Here is a 24,132-nt window from a genome sequence, read left to right on the forward strand (position 1 = left end):
ATTGTTGTTTCATAAAGGCGAAAGTCGCAAACGTAAATATTGACTTTTTCCGTTGATTTGCGGAACATTTTGGAGAATTGGAATATTGTATTTTTTACGAATAATTATAATATAATTATATTTTTGAAGGGGCGGGATTCACGGAATTAGGGGACGGAAATATGGGGAACCAAATCCCGTGACCAGTGGGGTACAATGTCATCTGTTTGCCATAGGAGAGAGCTACACAGACAAGCTTTATCTCTTTCTCGATGCATGACAAATAGCAAACAGGGCTAAGTTGCAGTTTCAGTTGGTACTGCTTGAAGTTATAAAATGTATCCAGCTTTCCACGCTCGGTAATGGCGGCTTGTCGATGTGTAAAAATCAATCGATCACTGTACTTTTTGACACTAGCTGGAGGAAAACTCACTGGCGAAAAGGCCTTTTTTCCCTTCCCCTCATCCAGGAACGCCAGTGGGCTTTCCTCCAGCTAGTGTCAAACAGTACAGTGACCGATTGATTTTTACACACCGACAAGCCGCCATTACCGAGCGTGGAAAGCTAGACACTGAGGAAAATGGACGTATGGTTTTCAATCAAACGCCTTATGAAAATTTGCCACAAGGAATCGGTATGAATTTCAATATGTTGCCTTATGAATGATGATTTTCATTTGAAAAAAAGTGAAGTGCGGCAGACTGGGTTCGAACCATGGACGTCAAGGTCGGGAGTCCGGTATGTAGACCCCACGCCCATCGACGCTTGATTACTCGGGAAGGTAACTGCGTATAAGAAGCACTGTTGGTGGAATAACCAGTCGAAGATTCATAAGGCGTCAGTTATGAATTTCGATAGTCCAGTTCGCTGAGTGGATGGCTAGCGTGGAAAGCTGGATATGTAGGTAGATATTTTTGGCAGTGTTTGTATGGCTTCTTTATGTCGAAAAATAACTCGTCGATACTTCCGAAGTTTTGTTATCATTAATCAAACGAAATTAAAACAAAAGACGCCATATTGAGTGAATGGTGGGTAGGCGTATTAGCTTTCTCTTCAGTCCCCTGCAGGGTTGCCACATTTAAATCTGTATTTTTGTCCCAGAAAATCTTTATATCTGTATCTCAAGTCCAAAAATCTGTATTGCAAATCTGTATCCATCCAGGGTTGCCACATTTAAATCTGTATTTTTGTCCCAGAAAATCTTTATATCTGTATTTCAAGTCCAAAAATCTGTATTGCAAATCTGTATCCATCTGAATCAAATCAAATTCAAAGTCTTCAATATACCTAGTTAGTTTTGAAAAGATAAATTCCGGAAATACTATGCGGAACTACAAGCCCTCGTACAAGTCAGACATGACAATATTCAGCATTTTTTGCACATTTCATTCCAAGGATTACAAATAAATGAATACAAGCAACAATGTTTGCAACAGTATAGCCAGATGCACAACAACTTTATTGGACTAATATTCAGCCACACAGAAAAGAATCACTGATAAACTGTTTCAAAGCATTTCAGATGGGATCTATGATAGTTAGACCTGATTTTTTAATATTATTTTTAGAACATTTAAGACCACATGCATTAAAATGTAATCATAACAATTTCCTCAACATAATCCGATCGAATTTTAAAATCATTGATGTACATGACTTGCCAATTAAGAACAAAACCTACCAGAGACCACATGTTCTGTATTTTTAAATTGAAATAGTTAATCTCAAAATTAAGAACCATAAGATAATTTTAGATTAGCATAACAGAAATTTACAATAATTTTTGGTACCAAAATTTTCAAGAAATCTGTAAAATCTGTAACTTTTGCAAAAATCTGTATATCTGTTTATACAGATTCTTGGTCACAGCCTTACCTCAAAAATCTGTAAAATACAGAAAAATCTGTATATGTGGCAACCCTGGTCCCCTGCCCCACACGCTTAGATTGATTTACCTATTTATGGGTACTTAATTCACTCATATATGGGTAATTCCAATTATACCAATATTATTAGTGAAACATACCCAAAAAATCGGTAAAATTTACTGATGTTCTGAAAACATCGGCTTTACCTATATTTGAGTAATCGCATTTACCCATATTTGGGTGAAAAAATAAAGATAAACAAATTCGACCGACATCGCAGTAGTTTGTGAAATTTCTTTATTTTTATCTCGTCGAAGTTGAGAATATGTAATCGATCCGAAAGTTCTTCATGTAAGGCCGAATATAAGGTAACTATTTTGTTGTATTTTATTAAGATTGTTGTATTTTTGATATTTGTATTTTAACTCATCTTTCAGGTTGGAACTTCTCAACTATATCTTTTCAAAATCATCAGATCAGCAGCACCTCCTCGTTATCGGCGAATGACGAACAATCGCAGGTAGCAGGACCGGAAGCTAGTTCCAGATCCATAGGCGGAATACTTCTGCTGACAGCTGCGAATCTCTGACCACTTAGAATATTCTTAAGAGGTACCAATGGAATCGATAATTCCTCCAACCGTCTAACAACTCCAACGGGAATGTTCGCTCCAATCTGCATGTTTCTCATCCTGTTCCCGATAAATAACCGTACTTGGAGTTGGAAGTTGCTAGCTGGATGACGAGGAGAAAAGGGAAAGGAAAAAACAGGCGACTTAAACGAAACGTGAACGCTGTCATTTCTTTTTGTACCAAGAACTAATTCCTAGCTGCTATTGGATGCTGCTACTAAAATAACAATCGGATTTCAGATTTTTTGAATTGGAGGCGTAAGTTGATTAGTGTTTAATAAAATGATTTAGGATTTATATATGATCTTTAAATTTTTCAGATCTATGCGGTCAGTCGCAACTATTCAATCGGATCATTCAGCATTCAGCATATCTGCGTCCGGGAGAGTTACCATCCGCCAGCTGTCACCAGTTGCATAATAGCATGCCGTTCCGCACCGCTTACTCCACCACACCACACTGACCCGTAGCTGCTGCTGAAAGATGTTCCGGTTCGTTCGGGATTCCAGAATGGCGGAACTTCCACACTGAACTTCCTCACTGACACGAAGCTGCTGCCGATGCTGCTGCTGAAGGATGTTCCGGTTAGTTCGGGATTTGCTGCCATCAGCCACTGTTATTAGTAATGCAACCAGCAAAATGAAAGTTGAGGAATAAAATTCAAACTATTTTATGAAAAACGCGGTAGTTAAAATAATAAAATAATTTGCATGTATATAACCAATCAAATATTTTACTTATATTTATAAGAATAATTTTTATTCAATAATATTTTCAAAACAAGAACAGGAAAATATCACCCATATTTAGGTGAATTTCACCTATAACAGAATACTCATAAATAGGTAAACATTACCAAAATTCCCATGAATCACTTGTACTCAAATATGGGTAAATGGTACTTCACCCATAAATAGGTATGTGCACTTTTTCGAGATTATAGGTACTGTTTACCCATATTTGAGTGAACTGAACTAAGCGTGCAGGTCATATTTACAACGGTTTGTCGAGCAGTTGCAAATCAGTTTCAAAAAGTGCTCGAAAAATGTAACTAAAGATGAATTCATCTTGGTTCAGTGTGCTCAATTCAACTGATATATGGAACTGATGCGATAATTTTAGCGTGTATTTTACTGTTAGCTGACACAACTTTGAATATAAACAAAACATTCACAGCCAAGAAGTACAAACTCGTGCTCAAGTTCATGGAATATCAAATTGAAACGACTTAGAAAACATAAGCAACTAAATAATGGTTCTTTTACAAAATCTTCTCCTGGGATCTGTGAAAAAAGTAAGTTATTTTATACCTGCCTTCATAATATTAAGATTTTTATTACATTTTCCTATCCGATTTGTTTAGTCTACGCGGAGTCATTTACGCGGTAAGTTTCTGGACAGTTTGAGACTCGCTGTCAAGGGCGGTCACGGTGGCAACGGTTTACCCAAGTATGGTGGCGTAGGAGGACAAGGAGGAGCGGTTTACTTCGTGGCCAAGGAAGGCAAGACACTGAAGGATGTCGTTCAAAAGTATCGCGCCAAGAAGATCTTCGCCGGCAATGGAGAGGAAAGCAGCAAGAATCGGATTTTGGGGCGCCGTGGATTGGACGAGCAGGTCCAAGTGCCTGTAGGTATACGGGTGCTAGAGGACGGAGGATCCCTCATCGCTGAACTGGATGAAGAGGGTAAGACGTGCTTGGCCGCTGGAGGTGGTAGCGGGGGTTGCGCTGGGAATTCGTTCCTAGGAAAGACTGGACAAACGAGAACTTTGAAGTTGGATCTAAAGTTAATTGCTGATGTAGGACTGGTTGGATTCCCAAACGCCGGGAAGAGCACTCTCGTTAAGGCACTCTCCAATGCTTCTCCAAAAATTGCATCTTATCCATGTAAGTTTGATTATTCAAAAAAAAATGTCTTGCATCAGTATTATAGTCTGTTCAGATTAAGATTATATTAAACCAATATTTTTTAAAGTTACAACAATACGGCCACAAATCGGTACAATCGATTATGAAGACTACCGCCAAATAACAATAGCCGATTTGCCAGGGCTTATCGAGGGAGCGCACGCCAATTTTGGAATGGGACACAAGTTCCTGAAGCACGTGGAAAGAACGCGGCTGCTGTTAATCATAGTGGACGTTTTCGGTTTCCAGCTGAGCCAAAGTCATCGTAAGCGGAATTGTTTGGAAAACATCTACGCTTTAAACAAAGAATTGGAACTTTATGATAAAACGCTGCTCGAGAAGCCATGCGTACTCTTGGTGAACAAAATGGACAAAGAGGGTGCTGTCGAGGAAATTTGCAAATATGATAAATATTTTGGGAATTTGGAAGGTGAATTATAAAATAAAAAAACACTTTAACACGATCATCATAAATTAATTTATATTTCAGATGGGATTCAACATTGTCCAGAAGAATTGATCCCAAAACAGCTCGTTAGTTTCGACCGGATAATACCAATTTCGGCAAAATGTATAACCGAAATCGATAAGGTGAAACATGCTATTAGGGAAGTTTTGGATGCAAGAGCGGAGGAACGATTACACAATGAAGCAAGGGATAGTGCCAATCTAGAAGGGCTTCGAGGGAAACTACGCGAAAAAGGCCCAAAAGTTGGCTGATGATTTTTTAACAGTGCGAAAATAAAGTGTAGAAATTGTAAAAATGTGTATGTTTTTCAAAATCATCTGCTGAACAAAGTAGATAAAATAAAAACAATATGATCCAATTCATTTTCACGAAATATGCCGTGTTTGCAAAATGTTTTATTTTATTTTTGTATCTTAGAGAAATAAAGAATCTTACAAAAAATATGCTATAGGTACTAACGTTGTTCCGAACAGAAAGCCTTACAGACTTTGCAGTAAACCAAGAATGTAGCTGCCCAAGTCCTCATCCTGGTTAATCCACGACACGCTGCAAATTTTATTTGGACTTGCAGCGTTCGGTGGAGGTGGAGGAACGGAAGCTGATCCTGATGTTCCAGCGATGGATTCGTCACCTTCGATTGCGATATTGACCGATTCCACGTTGATCGTGCCGTTCTCGTTCATCGTGACGGTCCATCCCGACAGTCGCTCGTTCAGCAGATTGTACAACTTCTCAACTGTCCGCAAGATAGGGCCTGGATCGGCGACTTTGACTTTCGAAATGAACCTGAAAATATGAAGAAAATTGAATACACATCCAAGCGCCGCTTTTGATGGATTAAGTACTTGATAACATGGCGATTAACTCCACCTTCGTTGAAGATTTCATCGATGCTCATCAGTGAGATTTTGTTATCTTTCATTACCAGCATGCCGTGAATGAAACGCCTCCTTTTTGGATCTGGTGGCTCTGCACTATACTTTTTGGCTTCGTCCTTCAGAATAGACAGCGAGGCTTCAACTGGAATCTTGATCGGTGTACTTATCACACAGGTTTCGCCATTCGCCGGTGTGTAACATTCGATGTGAAATTCCTCTTTAATTTTTTCCTTCAAAAATTCCATCTTCACCGCTTCTCCGTGAACCAGCATCACGTTCATAGGTTCACAATATTGGATGAGCTGCATGATCCCCTTTGCATCGGCATGTGCACTGAAGCTCATGTATTCAACAGACATTTTCACTTCAACCACCTGACGATTTTCAAACTCAACCTTTTTAGCACCTCCCAGAATCTTATGTCCAACCGTTCCCTGAACGCAATATCCGGGCATAATCACCATATTATTCTCATTCGGCGCCCACTTCTTAAAAATCTGCAGCGAGAGGCCGGCGTGGAGCATTCCGGGTGTTGCAAAGACTACCATTGCACCCGGATTATCAATGTAACCCTTGTCGAATGGTTTGATATGCTTAAATTCAAACATATTGCGGTGTACGAAAGTTTTACGGATCTTCTGATTAGTCCAAGTAATAAACATTTTGTAATAGTTATTGGCCTTCTCTGTCAATCCCACAGCAAAATAAATCGGGTATTTGAGGTTCATTCGTTCCCAGTAGGTTTCCAATAAAATGCATAACTCCTGGGCTCGTCCTAATGCAAAAACCGGAATCAGCACCTTCCCTCCTTTAGCAACACATTCGTGTACCTGTGTGAAAATGAGCATTGCTTAATTCAAGTTGTGTTCGTTGTCTCTTGGGACTAATGACTTGAGGTTATTAGTAGAGAAAGAAATATTGAAGATACATATATAAAAGAAAAACAACAAAAAGAATAACAAAAACCTTCGGATCTCACCTTTTTCAAAAAGTCTCGTTCTCGGCATCGCTTAGAGTCTCGGATTGTGGTGGCATACGTACTCTCCGTTATCAGCAAATCGGGCTTGCATTTATCGATCCATGCCGCTCCCAAATGTCGATCCGGAGTCATATTGTAATCACCGGTGTACACGACCGATTGGGAACCGACTTTAATCCAAAACATAGCCGCCCCCAGGACGTGTCCCGCGTAGTACGCTTTGATTTCCAGCTCACTGTCCACCATAACGCTCTGGTGCAGTGTAACGGCGATCACTTTCTTCATACAATCCTTGATCATTTGGGTAGTGAAGAAGTTGCTCTCGCCTTTTCTCTCCACGGCCACTTTTCGCATGTCTTCCAGCAAGATCGGAGCAATAGCTTTCGTCGGGTGGGTCATGTAGATCGGTCCCGTGTAGCCGACCATTTCCGTCATGTATGGGAGCGCCCCGCAGTGGTCCAGATGGAAGTGCGAAATTATGACGCAGTCAATGTGGTTTGTAATTGGTCCTTCTGGAACTATGAAGGAGAAGTCCGGGAAGCGCCGTTCATCGTTATATCCCATGTGCATGCCACAGTCGAGCATAATGTTCTTGCCACCCATCGACAGCAAAATGCAGCTCCTTCCCACATCCTGACCTGCCCCTAGAGGCGTAATTTTGATCTCCGGCATGATCACATTCACTGGCAGCCACTCTCTCAAAGCAGAACGCAATGGAAAATTTTTGAAACAACAGGTTTTTGATTCACTTTTGACTTTTCTTCAATGTGGCTTTCGTGTATCTAGGTAGATATTTTTTCACATTAAATTCATAAAAAAACGTAGAAATGAAAATGATGCAAAATAATTCACTTGGTTGAAATCACAGGCACGATAAAACACATCGAAATCGGGAGAAATTATGGTCAGTTACGGTCGTAAATCTATTTCCAGATGACATACCGAACCTGATGGGGCTCTTCTCGCTGAACGGACGGACCACAAGTGACAACAAAACGCACTATGCACGATAACGTCATTCATGAAAATTTGACAGCGCGCATATTTTGAGCGACATAATAAACATCAAAGTGAATGTAAATCACAGGTATCTGGCAAAAAGATATTTTAGTTACTAGATAGATTCCCGGATAAAAATTTACAGTACCTCGTATGGCATAATCCATTGGAGTACAATAGATTGTATGGTAAACAAAATAATCTATTGTACGTTTATTGTAGTTTTTTCACGGCCATAAAAATCTTTTATTGTGCTTACTTTAAATGCACAATAAATTTAACTGTTACCAATACATTCTATCTTGATTTTATTATCCGCTTATGTTTTGTATTGCTCATTCCAAAGCTAAATATATTATATAAGTCAGAGTCTATTATATAGAGTTGCGCAAAGAGGATCTTCTTATTCTTATTCTAAATGATGCTCTTGTTATTATGTTGAAAACTTTCATTTTTGTTCAACCCTTCAAGTGACTTCACGGGAGTGATCACTTCTAAAGCTTTTTATTTCGATAACCAAAGTCACCTACAGAGTGCAAACACATGAGCTTCTTGTTGCAACTTTATTGGGGGGTGTATTGAAGTGTTTTAAACTGTTTCTAAAACAAATCTAATACATTTCAATTCATGAGTTTTAATTCGCCATAATAATTATCAGGCGATAACAATGTTTCCGCACTATCAACAAGCATTTGTTTACTTTGCTCGATAGGTAGACGGTTTGACAGTTCAATAGGTAGATTTGGCTTCACTCTTTGCGTAACTCTATATTGTCGGGCCGCCACCAAACCGGACCGCGCGATTGAGCACTCGCGCTGCGCGGCGAGTCGCGACAATTTGAAATATTTCATTAGTAGTGCGCATCATGCACGCATGGATGTACTATCATGCGCACTAATCAGAAATGAGTTGCGACGTCTGATAACTGCAGATATTTCATTTTATTGAAAACAAATTTTCGATTTTCTACTTTACACGGAATATAATAGACTCTGATATAAGTATTCTAACTAGGTGATCAGAAAATCCATCTTGATGAAGAAAAAATTATATAATTTTTAAAGATTTAATTTGTTTGTTGTATTAATGAAATAACAATTGAATACAATATAGTAACAAAAGGTTCAATTATTAAATGAAAAAAAAAAAGTTTTATCGATTTATAAATAAATACTTTTTATTTCAGGTCTTGAAATATTCATGTTATGACCAGGTTGAATTAAAAATATAAAAAGGAACAAAAACTTTTGCATATCATTTTAGGCTGGATTTATTTGAGCGTGTACGTTTTGTTTATGATTAGTGGAATGAAAAAATGAAACTGATGTTGTGGTGCAGGAAGTGTCCCTTCATTACGGATTCTGGGAGTGGGCAAGCGGCGGATCATAGGCTGCTGTATCGTGGTGAGTATCTATATAATGTTAACATCATAATAGGTCATTGCGTGCGGCAAACCTAACCTCACTATTTTGACAGGTACTGGTCCTGTTGTTTACGTCTCGGACTTAGAATTTTTTTGATCCAAATTAAATCAGCATATTTCACGATGTTGAAGACATTCCGTACATTCCGCATTCAAATATTGGTAATTATCGATAAGTTTAGGTACTTAACGATCAGAAAATCCAAAGAATGTTAGAAGTATCTCAAAATTAAAATAAAGTCGTCTGTAAACAACAGGACCAGTACCTGTCAAAAGTAGTGTGTGACATCACTGTGCAATGGAGTATACCGGATGATTTTGGCGCGAGAGAACCTTTTAAAGCACCTTTAGGAAGGGGTTCTTAATTTCCACCGCCGAAGCAGTTCGGAGCATTTTTATTAACATGTATCCTTGTTCTTTTTCAGAAGGAAGTTTATGGTAAGACCACGTAAGACTGAATATCGTTCGGCAGCTATTATTGGCCTATCTTACCAATTAGATACAATAATAACTGATACAGGTAATTTTTCCTTTTTTCTCGAAGTACTTTTTATAAGAAAACTGACATGCTTTTATAATTTACATTTTTTACAGGTTCATACATAACCTGATGTGTTAGAGAAAACGACTAAATTCGATTCACCCACTCAAGAAAAAACAAATCATATATAAGTCCTATAGGAGACGCTCCCTTTCCTGGTGGCTGAAATTACAGCGTGCTCAGCGAGTATAGCGAGGTACATCATCGGCGCATTTGATTTTAACGTCAATGCATCAGTGACTAAAGCCCCAAACGCAATACAACGGAACGGCGACGGAAACGGCAAATTTGACAGAAAATATATGGGCCAACTGTCAAATTTTCCGTTTCCGTCGCCGTTCCGTTGTATTGCGTTTGAGGCTTAAGTAACAGCAAAGCGCCAAACAACAATACTAAAGCCCCAAACGCAATACAACGGAACGGCGACGGAAATGGAAAATTTTACAGTTAGCCCATATATTTTCTGTCAAATTTGCCGTTTCCGTCGCCGTTCCGTTATGTTGCGTTTGGGGCTTAACACATTAAATTTTGGATTGAATGAAAACTAATTTGAAATCGAACAAAAACTGAATTAAAACAAAATTTAAATTGAATTCAAATGAAATTGAAATATAATTAAAATAAATTGGAATTAAATTCGAATTAAAATTATTGTTGAATCACATTGAAATGAAATTAAGGTAAAATTAAATTCTAACTGATTGAACATTAAGCCTATCTTATATATAAAAATGAAATGGTCTGTGTTCGTATCCGCATAACTCGAAAACGGATGGATGGATTTTTTTCATTTCTTCAGCAGAAACATTCGTTATAGTTTCCGACGGGTTTATATGATATTTCCTAATGCGAAAATTACGAGTAAAGTTGAGCAAATCGTGAAAAACTAAAATCAAGATTCACATGGATATTTCGCATGGGCAGTTCTCAATGTGTATTTTCGCCTACTATGCAGGACAACGTCTGCCGGGTCAACTAGTACTGAAATAAAATTAAATTTAAATCGTATCGATAAAATAAATTGTAGGACATAAAGTTGTATTGTTTTTCTATTGTAATATTAGAGTAAAATGTATTCTAAATTTAATTATATTTCTACTGTAAAACAATAAAAAAAAATTAGAGAAAACATTTAACATACATTATTTTCTATTGTTTTGTCCCTCTAAATCGTCCCATTGGAGAACCGTTGAATTAATTGTTTTGCTCCGAAAAATGTATGGAAAATTTTCGATTTTTGTATTGTAAAGATACATAACAACCCCCCTTTTTTATTGTAAAAGTTCCATTTACCATTCATTTTATCGTGGAAAACCATTATTTCCAATGTGATTTTATTGTTAAAATTCCATTATATTTAATGGTAAGTCCTTTGTTTTAGATGGTGTTGTTACAGTAAAATTTATGATATTTTAATTATATTTTTTATCCGGGTTGTCGCTTCGGTTCCCTTTGTTCTGCTGTCCGGAACATGATGGGTACCAAGCTGTCAAATCGTATGGATTTTCCTTCTTTGACATTTAGCTCCCCTATCCTCGCCAGCAAAAGATGTTCCGGACAGCGACGACAGCGACAATCTTTATCTATAGTAACTAAAAATATCTTTTATCTGGCACCCCCATCCTACCCACTACGTTCTACTACATCTTTGAGTTTCCCATTGTTCGGTTGAAATTGGGTTTCCCATGGGACACATGGTGCACTGACAATATTCTACACACCAAAATTTCATTTCTCGTTCCAGCAAAACGGTTTGCTGATTTTAAACCAGCAATGAAATTGTTTGCTGAAATCCAGCAATCGTTAAAATGGTTTACTGAAAATCAGCAAAGGTCATGTTATTGCTGGAAATTCAGCAACCGTGATCATCTGTCAAATTCAATTCAACATTAGAATGGATTCAGATCTGCAGTCCATTATATAAACGCTGCAATCAAAGATTTTGATAGATAATACAGATTATAAAGGATTGAGAAAATATAATATTTTGCAAGACTTCATAGTTGAGTGGATAAACGTAATGGTTTGTAATGGAAATTGTTATCATTATATTTAACACAACTTTTTATTATAGCTGAAAAATGATTTCGAACGGTATATCTTGGATTCAATCCCTACACTATAGTGATAGCCCAATTGACTGTGAAGGAGATTGTTGTATCTGTTTCGAATATTTGCATAAAATGGCAGAAAATAAATATCGATTCAAAGCAAAAAATCAGGTGATTTCCTATGATATGTATCAGCAGTCGATCAAACAAAATTGTATTGAAACTTCCATTTTCTTGATTGCATCAACTGATACATATCAAGGGATGTTTTTATTCTTCTAACTGATATCCACTTTCATTGCGCTTTTTTGTGCTGACATGTCAGTGATGAAATTGAATTGCTGGAAATACAGTAAAATATTTTGATTAAGGTTTTGCTGACCGTCCAGCAAACCATTAAATTGCTGAAAATTCAGTTAAGTACCTGTCATTTTTATGATTTCCATGTTTGCTGGAAGAACAGCAAATCAAATTTTGCTGGATGGATTGCTGGTTTTACAGCTCGGCAAAATCCAGCAAAATTTTGCTGGCTTTCAGCGAAAAAAATTTGGTGTGTATTTTGTAAGCAATCTCCTATTCCGAGTTGATTTTTTCCAAATAGACGTAATTATTTTTCATCATTTTTGGAGAACTTGTGCAAAAGTATGAATTGGAGGTGTATTTAAATAAGAATATTGATGCCTTTCATAAATTTTCATATGATGATCGGCACCAAGTGCTCTACTTCACCAAAATATGATGATATTTAAAACATATTTTCAATGGCAGGTTTTCGACGACTATGATTACGCCTTCGTATTAAATTGATCGATGATTTTGATGCTGGCATCAAAAACATGCATGGGTGAAATCAGGAGTGATTCAGTTTCATTCTAAATTTTCGACCACTATTCTAGTTTAAATCTGGAGCAAAATAGAACAAACTCGCTGGTTTCCCCAGCAGTGTTCTATTCATGTTTTTCAAATTTTCAATTAATTGAAATCATTATGTTACTGCAGATTCTGGAGGAGAAGGACGCAGCGCGGGCGGTCGCGCTGCAGCAAGGTACCCGGCAGAACGTGGAACGTTATAGACGGAAGCGGAGACAGCAGACCCGCCTTTTTCAGGAGAAGAAACGCCGCCTGGAAGAAGCGGAGTGCGAGGAGATGGAACAGCTGTGCCGTTCTCAAGATACACGCAAGTTCTATCAGAAGCTCTACGCATCCCGCAAAGGCTTCGTGCCGCGAGCCGAAATGTGCCGGGATAAGGATGGGAGCATCTTGACGGACAAACGTGTGGTGATCGAAAGGTGGAAGCAGCACTACGAGGAACATCTGAATGGCGCTGAGAGTACAGGCAGTGAAAGTCAAGGCAGCGGAGGGGATGACTACGGCAGTTCGGCGGACGATGGAAGCCAACCAGCCCCACCTTGAGGGAAGTTAAGGATGCCATTCAACAGCTAAAGACCAATAAAGCAGCTGGTAAGGATGGTATCGGAGCTGAGCTCATCAAGATGGGCCCGGAAAAGCTGGCCACTTGCCTGCACATACTGATAGTCAGAATCTGGGAAACCGAACAGCTACCGGAGGAGTGGAAGGAAGGGGTTATATGCCCCATCTACAAGAAAGGCGACAAACTGGAGTGTGAGAACTTTCGAGCGATCACCATCCTTAATGCCGCCTACAAAGTGATATCCCAGATCATCTTCCGTCGTCTGTCACCATTAGTGAACGAGTTCGTGGGAAGTTATCAAGCCGGCTTCGTTGACGGCCGCTCGACAACGGACCAGATCTTTACTGTACGGCAAATCCTTAAAAAAATGCCGTGAATACCAGGTCCCAACGCACCATCTGTTCGTTGATTTCAAGGCGGCATACGACAGTATAGACCGCGTAGAGCTATGGAAAATTATGGACGAGAACAGCTTCCCTGGGAAGCTTACCAGACTGATCAAAGCAACGGTGGATGGTGTGCAAAACTATGTGAAGATTTCGGGCGAACACTCCAGTTCGTTCGAATCGCGCCGGGGACTAAGACAAGGTGATGGACTTTCGTGCCTGTTGTTCAACATTGCGCTAGAAGGTGTCATGCGGAGAGCCGGGTGTAACAGCCGGGTACGATTTTCAACAGATCCAGTCAATTTATTTGTTTCGCGGATGACATGGACATTGTCGGCCGAACATTTGCAAAGGTGGCAGAACTGTACACCCGTCTGAAACGTGAAGCAACAAAAGTTGGACTGGTGGTGAATGCGTCAAAGACAAAGTACATGCTTGTGGGCGGAACCGAGCGCGACAGGGCCCGCCTGGGAAGCAGTGTTACGATAGACGGGGATACCTTCGAGGTGGTCGAGGAATTCGTCTACCTCGGATCCTTGCTGACGGCTGACAACAACGTTAGTCGTGAAATAAGAAGGCGCATCATCTGTGGAAGTCGGGCCTACTACGGGCTCCAGAAGAAACTGCGGTCGAAAAAGATTCGCCACCGCACCAAATGTGTCATGTACAAGACGTTAATAAGACCGGTAGTCCTCTACGGACATGAAACATGGACAATGCTCGAGGAGGACTTGCAAGCACTCGGAGTATTCGAGAGACGGTGCTTAGGACCATCTTTGGCGGTGTGCAAGAAGACGGTGTGTGGCGGCGAAGAATGAACCATGAGCTCGCCCAACTCTACGGCGAACCCAGTATCCAGAAGGTAGCTAAAGCCGGAAGGGTACGATGGGCAGGACATGTTGCAAGAATGCCGGACAGCAACCCTGCAAAGATGGTGTTCGCTTCCGATCCGGCAGGTACGAGACGGCGTGGAGCGCAGCGAGCGAGATGGGCAGACCAGGTGCAGAACGACTTGGCGAGCGTGGGGCGTATCCGAGGATGGAGAGATGCGGCCTCGAACCGTGCATTGTGGCGTCAAATTGTTGATTCAGTGTTATCTGTTTAGATGTTAACTAAATAAATGAATAAATGAAATGTTACTGCCAAGAAAGGCGCCGGAATTGCAAAGTGGATTGATCCGTAGATAAAATGACGCATCCATACACCAAAACAATTGAAAAATATTTGAAACTCGTGATTCAATCGTGGTTCAAATCTGCAGAAAATAGAACCAGTTTTATTTTTTTTAACAGTTGACTGGTATAAAAACTGAATCTAGAACAGCTGCTAGGAAAATTAATGTTTCAGATTCATATTCAAACTGACAGCCCCGATTTGAATCACTGCTGATTTTACTCATAGGTATTATAATGAAAATATTATACACGTTTACAAAACGTTCTTTTCCATGTGAATCGAACGTGTTTCATCGAGCAACATTTTCACCAGCTATCCATGTTAAAATCGCAAGATTTGAATACGAATTGATACCACATGACAAAACTTTTCATATTAACGTGTTTTGAACAACGTTTGAATTAGCAATGATAGGTGAAGAAAATAACATGGCGCTCAATTTTGTTGATTGTGGGTGCAACAAGCATCTTAAACTTGTTCTTAAGGAAGGAAATTAACAAGAGAATTATCAATAATTTGGTCTGAAAAGTTAAAACTTTGTTAATACATACATACAGAAAGGTAAGAGCTTGTTTGAGTTTTATTAAAAGGAAATGATTGAACATATGTCCTACTTTTTCAGATTGGTTATCCAACGATAATGCATGCAGCAGTTTTGATAACCTTCGCATCTTGGGAACCATGCCCGCAGAATTTTGCTGGTAGCTACGAAAAATGAAAAAATAACACCCCTCTGTCATTATTGGCCAAACAATATTATTTTTTATGGTAATAAAAGTATTATTCAAAAGATTGATGTGTTTCATTACTATGCGTATTGGGAAATTATTAAAGAAAAACGCGGTCAGAAAACTGGCAATACCCACAGATAATCCATAAAGATTTAACGTGTTTTCCATTTACATTATTGATGAAATTCCTCTGTATCGAACGATTCATTATTTGACATTACAACATACTTGTGGTATTCATACCATGGTACAAAAATCTTGAAATGAGTGCCATACCAATTATTGTCTTCATTAAAGATAGCCTTGAAATTATTTTCTTGTCGCCTTGTACCATGGTACGAATACCACAAGTGTGTGCCCCATATGGGCGCTTTGATGTTGCACAAAGAAGAAGAAGCAGAAAGATGATAATCGAAAAAATCTCCACGGGAAACCATACGAAGGTTTTTAAAACTCTTCTCAAAATTTCTAAAAGCAATTTAATTAAAAACGGTAAGCAGTACGGGGTTGGACTTTTCTGGGGGAAGTGGAAAAAAGGGGTAAGTGTAAAAATCGACTCGAAAAATTGGAATTGTACATACTTTACAGTTTTTACCACACTATAACATTGTGCAAGAATATACTTTGATGCCCACACTAATACTATATTAAAATTTGTATAATACATACACTAACACGGTTAACGCTTGAACTGTCATTTTAGGTTTCGCGAGAAGTTAATTGTTGCATTCATAAAATCAATTCTCATTTGCACACATTGTCCCTTTTTCCAGTGAATTTGATTCACAGGTAACCATTACAATACAATTAAACTAATCACATTCAATTTGTAGTTGTTTGTATCATGAAAGCAAATAATTAAACGATTTTACACTTACCCCTGGTATCAAACACTGCGGGGAAAGTGGAAAATGTTCTGTTGACGCAAAAGATATTTTAGTTACTAGATAAATATTGTCGCTGTCGTCGCTGTCCGGAACATCTTTTGCTGGTGAGGATAGGGGAGCTAAATGTCAAAGAGGGAAAATCCATACGATTTGACAGGTGTGTACTACACATGTTTCGGACAGCAGAACAAAGGGAACCGAAGCGACAATCTTTATCTAGTAACTAAAATATCTTTTGTTGACGCACATTTTTCCTTCCCTCCAGGGTTTATTTTGATAGCTGTGAATCTTATTATGTTCCTTGTTTGTTATCATTGTAATCTCAGTGGTGATTGGACTAGTGTACATGAGAAAACGCCTGATTAATCCTACTATCGGTATTAATGCCTTTCACATGGTTTACATATGAAAAAAATGTATGAGAAAGAAAAAATAGCACTGTTAGGTGAATATATTCCTTAATTCACATTTATTTATATTTATAGCAAGTTTTGCCGTTGAATGCAATTTTTTGTGCGAACAAATTGGTTAAGGACAAGTGCTTAAAAATAGGAGATAATTTTGTACGTGTTTTGCGCACACACAGACATCAGCTCAATTCGTAAAACTAAGTTTCGTCTATAACCCTGTAAGCCCCATTTTTCCTATGAAAAAATCATCTTGGGGCGAACCTATAGATGTTACGTACACTTAATGTTCGAGAAGACAAAACCAGCCCTACATTAGCTATTACAAGAATTCCTTGGGGACCTATTCCGTTAAGCTAATGAAATTATTCAACAAAAGATGCTCAGAGCAATTACCGTTTTTATTTTAGTTATATGTAACTACTCATCACAATAGAAATTCAAGGTAACATTTTTTTTTTACAATTACCCCATCCCACTGGGTTAAGTGGAAAAACAACTCCTAAGTTTTAAATCTTTTTCCGTAAATTTCAAGTAACCAAAATAGTATGAATTACCACACAGTTGATGCAAAATTGACTGTTTTTAATACCCCATTTTGATTGAATGCATTTAGATCATTTAAACTGGTTTTACACTAATTCAAACATGCACTATCGATTTTTCCTTTTCCACTTCCCCCAGTGTACCTTACTGTGTTTATTATACAGTTTATTATACAGTAGAAGAAAAGTCCAACCCCGTACTGCTTACCGTTTTTAATTAAATTGCTTTTAGAATTTTTGAGAATAGTTTTAAAAACTTCTTCGTATGATTTCTCGTGGAGATTTTTTCGATTATCATCTTTCTGCTTCTTCTTCTTCATGCAACATCAAAGTGCCAATAACCCAGGTAACCATAAGCACTAAAATAAGCCATACGTGCGACTATAAGGCTACCACAGTGCTAACAAACTTCATACTGGCTCTATAATAGCCCTATATAGCCGAAAAGGCGAAACAAAGTGCTAATGGTTACCTGGGAAGTGTGAAGATTATTTTCAGTCACTGAAAATAATCCACACGTTCTAACCTAATGTTCCTCTTCGATAAATTTATTATTCATATAGTTTCCCACGTTTTTCGAATGTTTTACCTGCACATCATAGTGTAATTCACATGAAATTCGTGAACACTCTATGTTGCCGCCGCTCATAAAAAATGCACCATATTTTCAAGTGAAACTGTAACGAATTTTAACCAAGTGTAGCACCACATTATTCGAACGTGTTTGACGTTTGAATGTTGCAACAACCTGCAGTCAATTTTTTCTTTCATTCAAAATAACTGATCAAGAAGCATCAAACGACGAAATAAACTTGTCTGTGGATCTAGTTAATCTGCTCAACCGTAAGTTTTATATACTTTTTTGGTTTTAGTTGATATATTAATTTAATTTAATTCTAGTATATGGTGTATAGTTTGCTGATGCCTCGTCAGTAGGTTCAGCTCGGAATCACATCGGATATTAGCACAGAGACGCATTTAATATCAGCGACGGAAGACGCATTCTCCGATTACCAGAACCCGGTTGACGAATCCAGTCAGCTACAGAGTTACAGTGGTGAGGTAAATCAAAAACAAAACAAAACGGAACAAAATGTTTCTAATGTTAAATGTTTGCAGGAAAATTTCATCGATACCAGTGAATCAACGGTTGAGAGTCTCGTTGACGGCAATTCCTCCGGAGTTAATTCAACCCCTTTTGATAAACTACATTAGTTGTACATGCCATGCTGTATTATGCTGTAATAAATAATTTAAATTAAAATGCTAAAACACCAAAACGCTTTTGTGTAAATCATTTCCTGTGTTGTTTATTACATTTGAATTTCCAATATGAATGGCTATGACATCTGTCAATTTTAACTATCAATATATTATAACTATCAATATAACTATCAATATGAGAAGCTTTACCAATCAAACTTGGATCATACACTTTGTATTGACGTGTAAGGCTAGTGGATTACACATGACTGACAAGTAGTGAAGAAGCATATGTGAAACACGTGACTTTATGGTTTGAAATCCTTTCAGCTGCAGCTCGGTGGTCGTCCTGAGAATTTTTTTTACTGTGCCTATCAAAGAGGGTGCGCAAACACGGCAAACAATTCCACCCATCTGGTGGGTTGAGTTCTGTTCTGATAACGAACAATCTGTCAAAACAAACTGCATAAAATATTGACGTGTAATTTTTCCAGTTGTGAGCTGGGCATACAATTTTTATGTTAATGTTTATTGAATCAAAGGTTTTTGGAGTATTTTGCCTGTAACAACTGAAATATTTAATGAACTTTCTGAAAAGTGGTCTCCAAACGGTGCTGGGTTCGCAGGAACCCGGCACCCTTCCCACCGGTGCTGAAACCGTAAGTACCCTAACCAATGCTTGTGTTCGTTAAGCACTATCAGCGTATTCTATTATCTGTCTTGGATTCTGCTAGGTGGAAAGACTGGTGGAGCGTGTCAGTTCATCAACGTTACTGGAAGACCGCCGAGATGCCTGTAGAGCCCTGAGAGCTTTGTCAAAGAAGTATCGCGTAGAAGTGGGCGTCCAAGGGTTCCCCGCATTGCTACAAGTAATGGAAATGGATCGAGCAGACGCGGAAATAATCGGATATTGTTTGGATACCTTGTGTCATGTCACATCAAGGGAACCATTCGAAGAAGAAGCTGATAATCCGAATATTACTGTAAACATTGGAGAACAGTTTACGGAAATATTCATCAAATCTAGCGAAAATGTGACGCTGGTCTTGAATTGTTTAGAAGAGTACGATTTCCGTGTTCGATGGTCAGCAATTAAGCTCCTGACCGGGTTGTTGGCGAACAAGCCCAAAGAGATTCAGGAGATTGTATTGGTCAGTCCGATGGGGGTTTCGAAGTTGATGGATTTGCTGATTGACAGTCGAGAGGTGATAAGAAATGATGCTCTTTTGCTACTGATCCAACTTACGAAAGGAAACGCAAACATCCAGAAAATTGTGGCGTTCGAAAATGCATTCGATAGATTATTTGATGTAATTAAAGAGGAAGGTAGCTCGGATGGCGGAATAGTAGTAGAAGATTGCTTACTATTGATGCTAAACTTACTGAAAAATAATCCGAGCAACCAACAATTCTTTAAGGAAGGATCTTATATTCAGAGACTTGCGCCAATGTTTGTGATACCACCCGAGCAGGAGGAAATTGGTATGACACCGCAAAAAATATCAAACATGTTGCGCATGTTACAAATAGTGAGAGCTTTGGTAAGTCCCAGCAATTCTCAGCAAGTCGTATCCTCTTGTCAGAAAGCTATGCGCAGCTCTGGACTTTTGGAGGGGCTTTGCAACATCATCATGGGTAGCGGTGTATCTCCCGATATTTTGACGGAAACGATCAACACCGTTGCAGAAGTAATTCGAGGGGATGTAAACAACCAGGAGTATTTCAATTCTGTTATGGCTCCCAGTAATCCACCACGGCCCGCCCTCATCGTTCTGCTGATGTCTATGGTTAACGAGAAACAGCCATTGCCATTACGTTGCGCCGTACTTTACTGCTTCCAGAGTTATCTTTACAAAAACGAATCCGGTCAAAATGCACTGGTGCAGACATTGTTACCCTCCACATCACAAGTATCGTCTCTCACCTCTGGTCAGTTGTTGTGTGGAGGACTTTTTAGCACCGATCCTCTTTCTAACTGGTTTTCCGCAGTTTCCTTAGCGCACGCTCTGTTGGAGAATCCAACCCAGAAGGAACAACTTCTTCGTGTTCTACTAGCCACATCGGTGGGCAGCACTCCAGTGTCGCTTCTCCAGCAGTGTACGCAATTGTTACAACAGGCCAACTGTAAATTTCAGAGTAAGGTCGCTCTACTGATGCTTTTGGCAGTTTGGCTAAGTCATTGCCAGGTTGCCGTTAAAACGTTTCTGTCATCACCGGGAAGCGTGGCCTATCTAATTGCACAAATAGCTGCCAACGAGCACGATGATAACGAGTATCTAATTCAGGGAATGTGCGCCTTTTTGATGGGAATTTGCATTCAGTTCAACGATAATAGCGTGCAGGGCAGCAAAAGGGAAGACCTCTGCCAGCTACTAATCAAACGCATCGGATTGGAAACGTACAGCGCCAAGTTAGGAGAAGTCTCCAAGCATGAAAACTACAGCCGTTCTGCAAAACAGCCCCAAATCAGAATACGATCTAGCACGGATTTGCTATTGGATTACGAGTTTTGCAAATTGTTCAAAGCACTGGAATGTGAGTTTTCTTCATATGTTTCGTTACTTGAATGTAAATATAATGAGATTGGATTTTTCAAGCTGTCATCACTATTACGGTGAATGGCTTCGGGAACGGAGCGGACAATATCAACGAGCTAACGCTCAGCCAAGAAGCGTCTGGTCTGGTTGGACAGTATAAAGATATTATACGAGAACAGGATAGCCGCTTACAAAATCTGCAAGAGCAACTGAAAACCGTTGAATTTGAAAATATGCAACTAAAGGTAGGTAGTCCATAATTGAACCGTTTGTTTGAGAAACTGCATATGTAACATTTTTGGCCAAAATGAGATTTTTATATATTCTGAATCCTCTTCCAAAAATACGTATTCTGGCAAAAAATACGAAAAAAAAAATTTTGTTCAGGAATGTATGAATTTTTTTCGTTTGTTTGAGAAACTACATATGTCCACGCACTTTGAAGAGCAATTATGGAGTACTGCTTACAGTTTTTGCACTGGAAGTGCTCCAGGGTGTTGAGTTTTGCCAAAAACTATTGATCTGTATCGAAAAAATCGAAAGGTTCGGTGCCAATTTGTTCAAAAACAGTTTTTTGTTGTTTTCTCGAAATTGTGAAAAATGGACTTATGCAGTTTCTCAAACAAATGATTCAATTGTTAACAGATTTTAACTTAGATATTGCGCTTTGCTGCCTTAAGTTCACGGAATCATTATTCAGTTTTTTTTGTTGCAATTAATATGTAATCGCCCTAGATTTTTTAAAATTAATTTTCAACTATGGCTTCGAATAATTCAAACATCAATATCTTATAGACACAACTTGATCAAACACAGAGCTCCAACGCCCAGTTATCTGATCAAAACATTCTGCTTAAAGCTCAGCTGCAAGCAGCGTCGGATCTACAAAAAAGCCAACAACAGTCTCCATTCCATCTGCTTCCCACTCAAGGCGAAAATGTGAATCATCAGGTGGAGGCCCTCGAGAGCAAGCTGGCGGCTCTAACAGTTCAGCAGCAGGATCAACACTCGAAAACTAGTTTCGTTGAAGCGGAGAATAGACGACTACTGAACGAAATGGAGCAGCTAAGGCAGCGAGTCAACGAAGCGGAAAAAGCATCGATAGAGGGTAAAAATGATCTTGAAAAACTGCAGAAAGATCAGGAAGATTTGATGGAGCTACTCACCGACCAGGAGAATAAGATGAGGAGCTATAGGCAGACATTGAAGAACCTTGGGCATAAAGTTGAAGACGACAGTGAAGAGGACGAACCAGATGTTAATAGTAATGAAAACGTTCATATATTGCAATAAGCATTCCAAAAATTCGATAGTGTGGCTTGTTATCTATCTTTATTTTCTGTTAATACGTAGACGATTTAATAGCCAATGTAATGGCAGTACTATTGAGAAACAGAAAGGTTATTTACTACCCGCTTTGACTAAAGTATTTCAATTCAATAAACCGTTTCCAATTCCTATGACCCTTTGGGAAATCCTTACTGAAGCAGGCTTTCTTTTGTTCTATCGGATGAAATTCTTGTTTTACAATAAAGGAAATTACTGCTTACTACTCACCTCATTGTTTTAATCTGGTATAAGATGTTGACTGTTACACTACTTCAAGCACGGCTAATTCAATGCACCTTAGTTAGCAACTGGCATAATTACATTCAGCATCTGTAAAAAACGAAACAAGGGATAAAAAACCACAACATTAGTGATTATTCATAGACTTAATCAAAATATATGAGTACCGTGGACCCCCGGTATTATGCCCGTTTTTAATCTGAACACTTTTTAATTTGAACCCCATTCGTTTGAACATCGTTCAAATTAAAAATGGTTCAATTTAGCACGTGGAATCGAGAAGAGAAAAATAGAACATCGTGCAGCGGAAACGGAGCAGAATCAAAACAAATCAGCAAAGAGGGCAGCCAGAAACCAGTTTATCTGATGCAAATAGAATAACCAGCGGTTCAAATTGAAATGAACCCCGTTAATTTGAATGAGGTACCGTTCAAATTACCGGGAGTCCACGGTAATAGGTTATTTAATTATTATTCATTAATCATAATCACCCAAAAACTATGATTTAACCATTGACCAGAATCAAAAATTATAATAATGACATCACATGAAATAAGGATTTTCGAAGGGCATTTTATAATATTTTTGGGTTATTGTTGTCCAAGTTTACATTATTTACAAAAAAAAAATCAATACGCAGGCAAGTACCCAGCACATCAGAACTGTAAATGCACTCAAATACATATCGTTTCCAGCACGTCTGCCTTGATAGGTAGTTAGTTGCATCTCTCATGCCTCCAGAATGAATCCTATCCAGTTCGCAATCAACGTATCAAACACTTTCTCCTCGGTCACCAGGATGCATGCTTGCTCTAAGCTTTATGGAAGCCTCTGAGCCCCCCACACAGTCGAGCCCTCCCTGCCACGGCCACCGTTCAACAGTTGTCCCGGTACTGTGTCTGGGGTTAGCGAAGAGGTCTTCCGCAAACCATTTCCAGACAAGTACCGAGTCTTATCGAGCAATCTTCGGCCTGAAAGCCTTTTGAGTTTCAGTTTTGCTCGACGACAACAGCAGTTCCATTGCATCTCCAATTCAATCATCCGACATTGATCGGGATTGCTTCAACTCGCGGTCATCGTCTGGACCTTCTTCGCCAATTATCAGCATAGATTTCGACACAGTACCCAGCGTTGGTGAAGAAATTCCTCAAAACCCTCGAACATTTCGCTCTGTCATCTTGAGTACATCATCCAACCCGGGACGCAGACTTGCCATCAGTCATGAAGAAGTCTCTAATTCACTCATCACAGTCGAGCCCATCCAGCCAGCGAGCCACAGTCGTCCCGGTCCTGTGTTTGTGCTGGACGAGGAGGTCTTCCGCACTGCAATACAGCAACTAGGTCTTCTCTGCAAGAAAGATTTTCAACTTCCAGCATCGAACGACGAGACAAACTGTTAGTATACTACCAAAATGTGGGCGGCATCAATTCTTCCATCGAAGAATATCGTCTAGCAGTCACTGATCAGTGCTATGACATCGTCGTACTCATCAAAACATGGCTCAATGGGAACACGCTATCTTGTCAGGTGTTC

General features: G+C 39.0%; 4 protein-coding genes and 2 long non-coding RNA genes across 10 annotated transcripts in view; 4 read left to right on the top strand and 2 right to left on the bottom strand.

The window, feature by feature from the left end:
• The first annotated feature begins 3,613 nt into the window (after positions 1 to 3,613).
• On the top strand, positions 3,614 to 5,227 carry LOC134212353 (GTP-binding protein 10 homolog). The gene is made up of 4 exons (XM_062690113.1): positions 3,614 to 3,772; positions 3,842 to 4,364; positions 4,453 to 4,815; positions 4,876 to 5,227. Exons 1-4 carry the CDS (start codon positions 3,731 to 3,733, stop codon positions 5,103 to 5,105), a joined length of 1,158 nt encoding a protein of 385 aa, XP_062546097.1. The 5' UTR covers positions 3,614 to 3,730; the 3' UTR covers positions 5,106 to 5,227.
• LOC134212352 (integrator complex subunit 11) lies at positions 5,213 to 7,730 on the bottom strand. 3 transcript variants are annotated; one of them, XM_062690112.1, is made up of 4 exons: positions 7,654 to 7,730; positions 6,712 to 7,493; positions 5,700 to 6,562; positions 5,213 to 5,640 (listed from the first exon to the last, which is right to left on the bottom strand). In XM_062690112.1, the coding sequence occupies exons 2-4, from the start codon at positions 7,381 to 7,383 to the stop codon at positions 5,334 to 5,336; spliced, it is 1,842 nt and encodes a 613-aa protein (XP_062546096.1). In that variant the 5' UTR covers positions 7,384 to 7,493; positions 7,654 to 7,730; the 3' UTR covers positions 5,213 to 5,333. The 3 variants fall into 3 exon arrangements, with proteins under 3 accessions (XP_062546096.1, XP_062546095.1, XP_062546094.1); XM_062690111.1 differs by having other exon boundaries at positions 7,564 to 7,692; XM_062690110.1 differs by having other exon boundaries at positions 6,712 to 7,705.
• A 1,266-nt stretch (positions 7,731 to 8,996) lies between these two features.
• On the top strand, positions 8,997 to 10,754 carry LOC134212355 (uncharacterized). 2 transcript variants are annotated; one of them, XR_009979254.1, is made up of 4 exons: positions 8,997 to 9,113; positions 9,559 to 9,653; positions 9,728 to 9,870; positions 10,492 to 10,754. It is a non-coding gene; the product is annotated as an uncharacterized LOC134212355 (long non-coding RNA). The 2 variants fall into 2 exon arrangements; XR_009979253.1 differs by lacking the exon at positions 10,492 to 10,754 and having other exon boundaries at positions 9,728 to 9,912.
• Positions 10,755 to 18,011: 7,257 nt separating this feature from the next.
• On the top strand, positions 18,012 to 18,547 carry LOC134212364 (uncharacterized). The gene is made up of 3 exons (XR_009979257.1): positions 18,012 to 18,132; positions 18,190 to 18,351; positions 18,409 to 18,547. It is a non-coding gene; the product is annotated as an uncharacterized LOC134212364 (long non-coding RNA).
• A 413-nt stretch (positions 18,548 to 18,960) lies between these two features.
• Positions 18,961 to 22,585, top strand: LOC134212360 (general vesicular transport factor p115). 2 transcript variants are annotated; one of them, XM_062690135.1, is made up of 5 exons: positions 18,961 to 19,151; positions 19,227 to 20,421; positions 20,482 to 21,027; positions 21,090 to 21,274; positions 21,825 to 22,585. In XM_062690135.1, exons 1-5 carry the CDS (start codon positions 19,074 to 19,076, stop codon positions 22,320 to 22,322), a joined length of 2,502 nt encoding a protein of 833 aa, XP_062546119.1. In that variant the 5' UTR covers positions 18,961 to 19,073; the 3' UTR covers positions 22,323 to 22,585. The 2 variants fall into 2 exon arrangements, with proteins under 2 accessions (XP_062546119.1, XP_062546118.1); XM_062690134.1 differs by having other exon boundaries at positions 19,227 to 21,027.
• LOC134212363 (PIH1 domain-containing protein 1) overlaps positions 22,569 to 24,132 on the bottom strand; it is a 47,155-nt gene continuing 45,591 nt past the window's right edge. Inside the window, exon 5 of the mRNA XM_062690141.1 lies at positions 22,569 to 22,688. Coding sequence (XP_062546125.1) covers positions 22,656 to 22,688 — 33 coding nt within the window. The 3' untranslated portion in view covers positions 22,569 to 22,655. The remainder of the gene's footprint in view (positions 22,689 to 24,132) is intronic.

Source organism: Armigeres subalbatus, chromosome 2 (assembly GCF_024139115.2).
Source record: "Armigeres subalbatus isolate Guangzhou_Male chromosome 2, GZ_Asu_2, whole genome shotgun sequence".
Taxonomy (NCBI): domain Eukaryota; kingdom Metazoa; phylum Arthropoda; class Insecta; order Diptera; family Culicidae; genus Armigeres; species Armigeres subalbatus.

Bases quoted from the DNA above. Each gene is read 5' to 3' on its own strand.
- LOC134212353 (XM_062690113.1), top strand. From the start codon at position 3,731: ATGGTTCTTTTACAAAATCTTCTCCTGGGATCTGTGAAAAAA. The intron at 3,773-3,841 runs GTAAGTTATTTT...CGATTTGTTTAG, and splicing joins TCCTGGGATCTGTGAAAAAA to TCTACGCGGAGTCATTTACG. The intron at 4,365-4,452 runs GTAAGTTTGATT...TATTTTTTAAAG, and splicing joins AAAAATTGCATCTTATCCAT to TTACAACAATACGGCCACAA.
- LOC134212352 (XM_062690112.1), bottom strand. From the start codon at position 7,383: ATGCCGGAGATCAAAATTACGCCTCTAGGGGCAGGTCAGGATGTGGGA. The intron at 6,563-6,711 runs GTGAGATCCGAA...ATTTTCACACAG, and splicing joins AACGAGACTTTTTGAAAAAG to GTACACGAATGTGTTGCTAA. The intron at 5,641-5,699 runs GTACTTAATCCA...TCATATTTTCAG, and splicing joins GTTAATCGCCATGTTATCAA to GTTCATTTCGAAAGTCAAAG.
- LOC134212360 (XM_062690134.1), top strand. From the start codon at position 19,074: ATGAACTTTCTGAAAAGTGGTCTCCAAACGGTGCTGGGTTCGCAGGAA. The intron at 19,152-19,226 runs GTAAGTACCCTA...GGATTCTGCTAG, and splicing joins TTCCCACCGGTGCTGAAACC to GTGGAAAGACTGGTGGAGCG. The intron at 21,275-21,824 runs GTAGGTAGTCCA...AATATCTTATAG, and splicing joins TTGAAAATATGCAACTAAAG to ACACAACTTGATCAAACACA.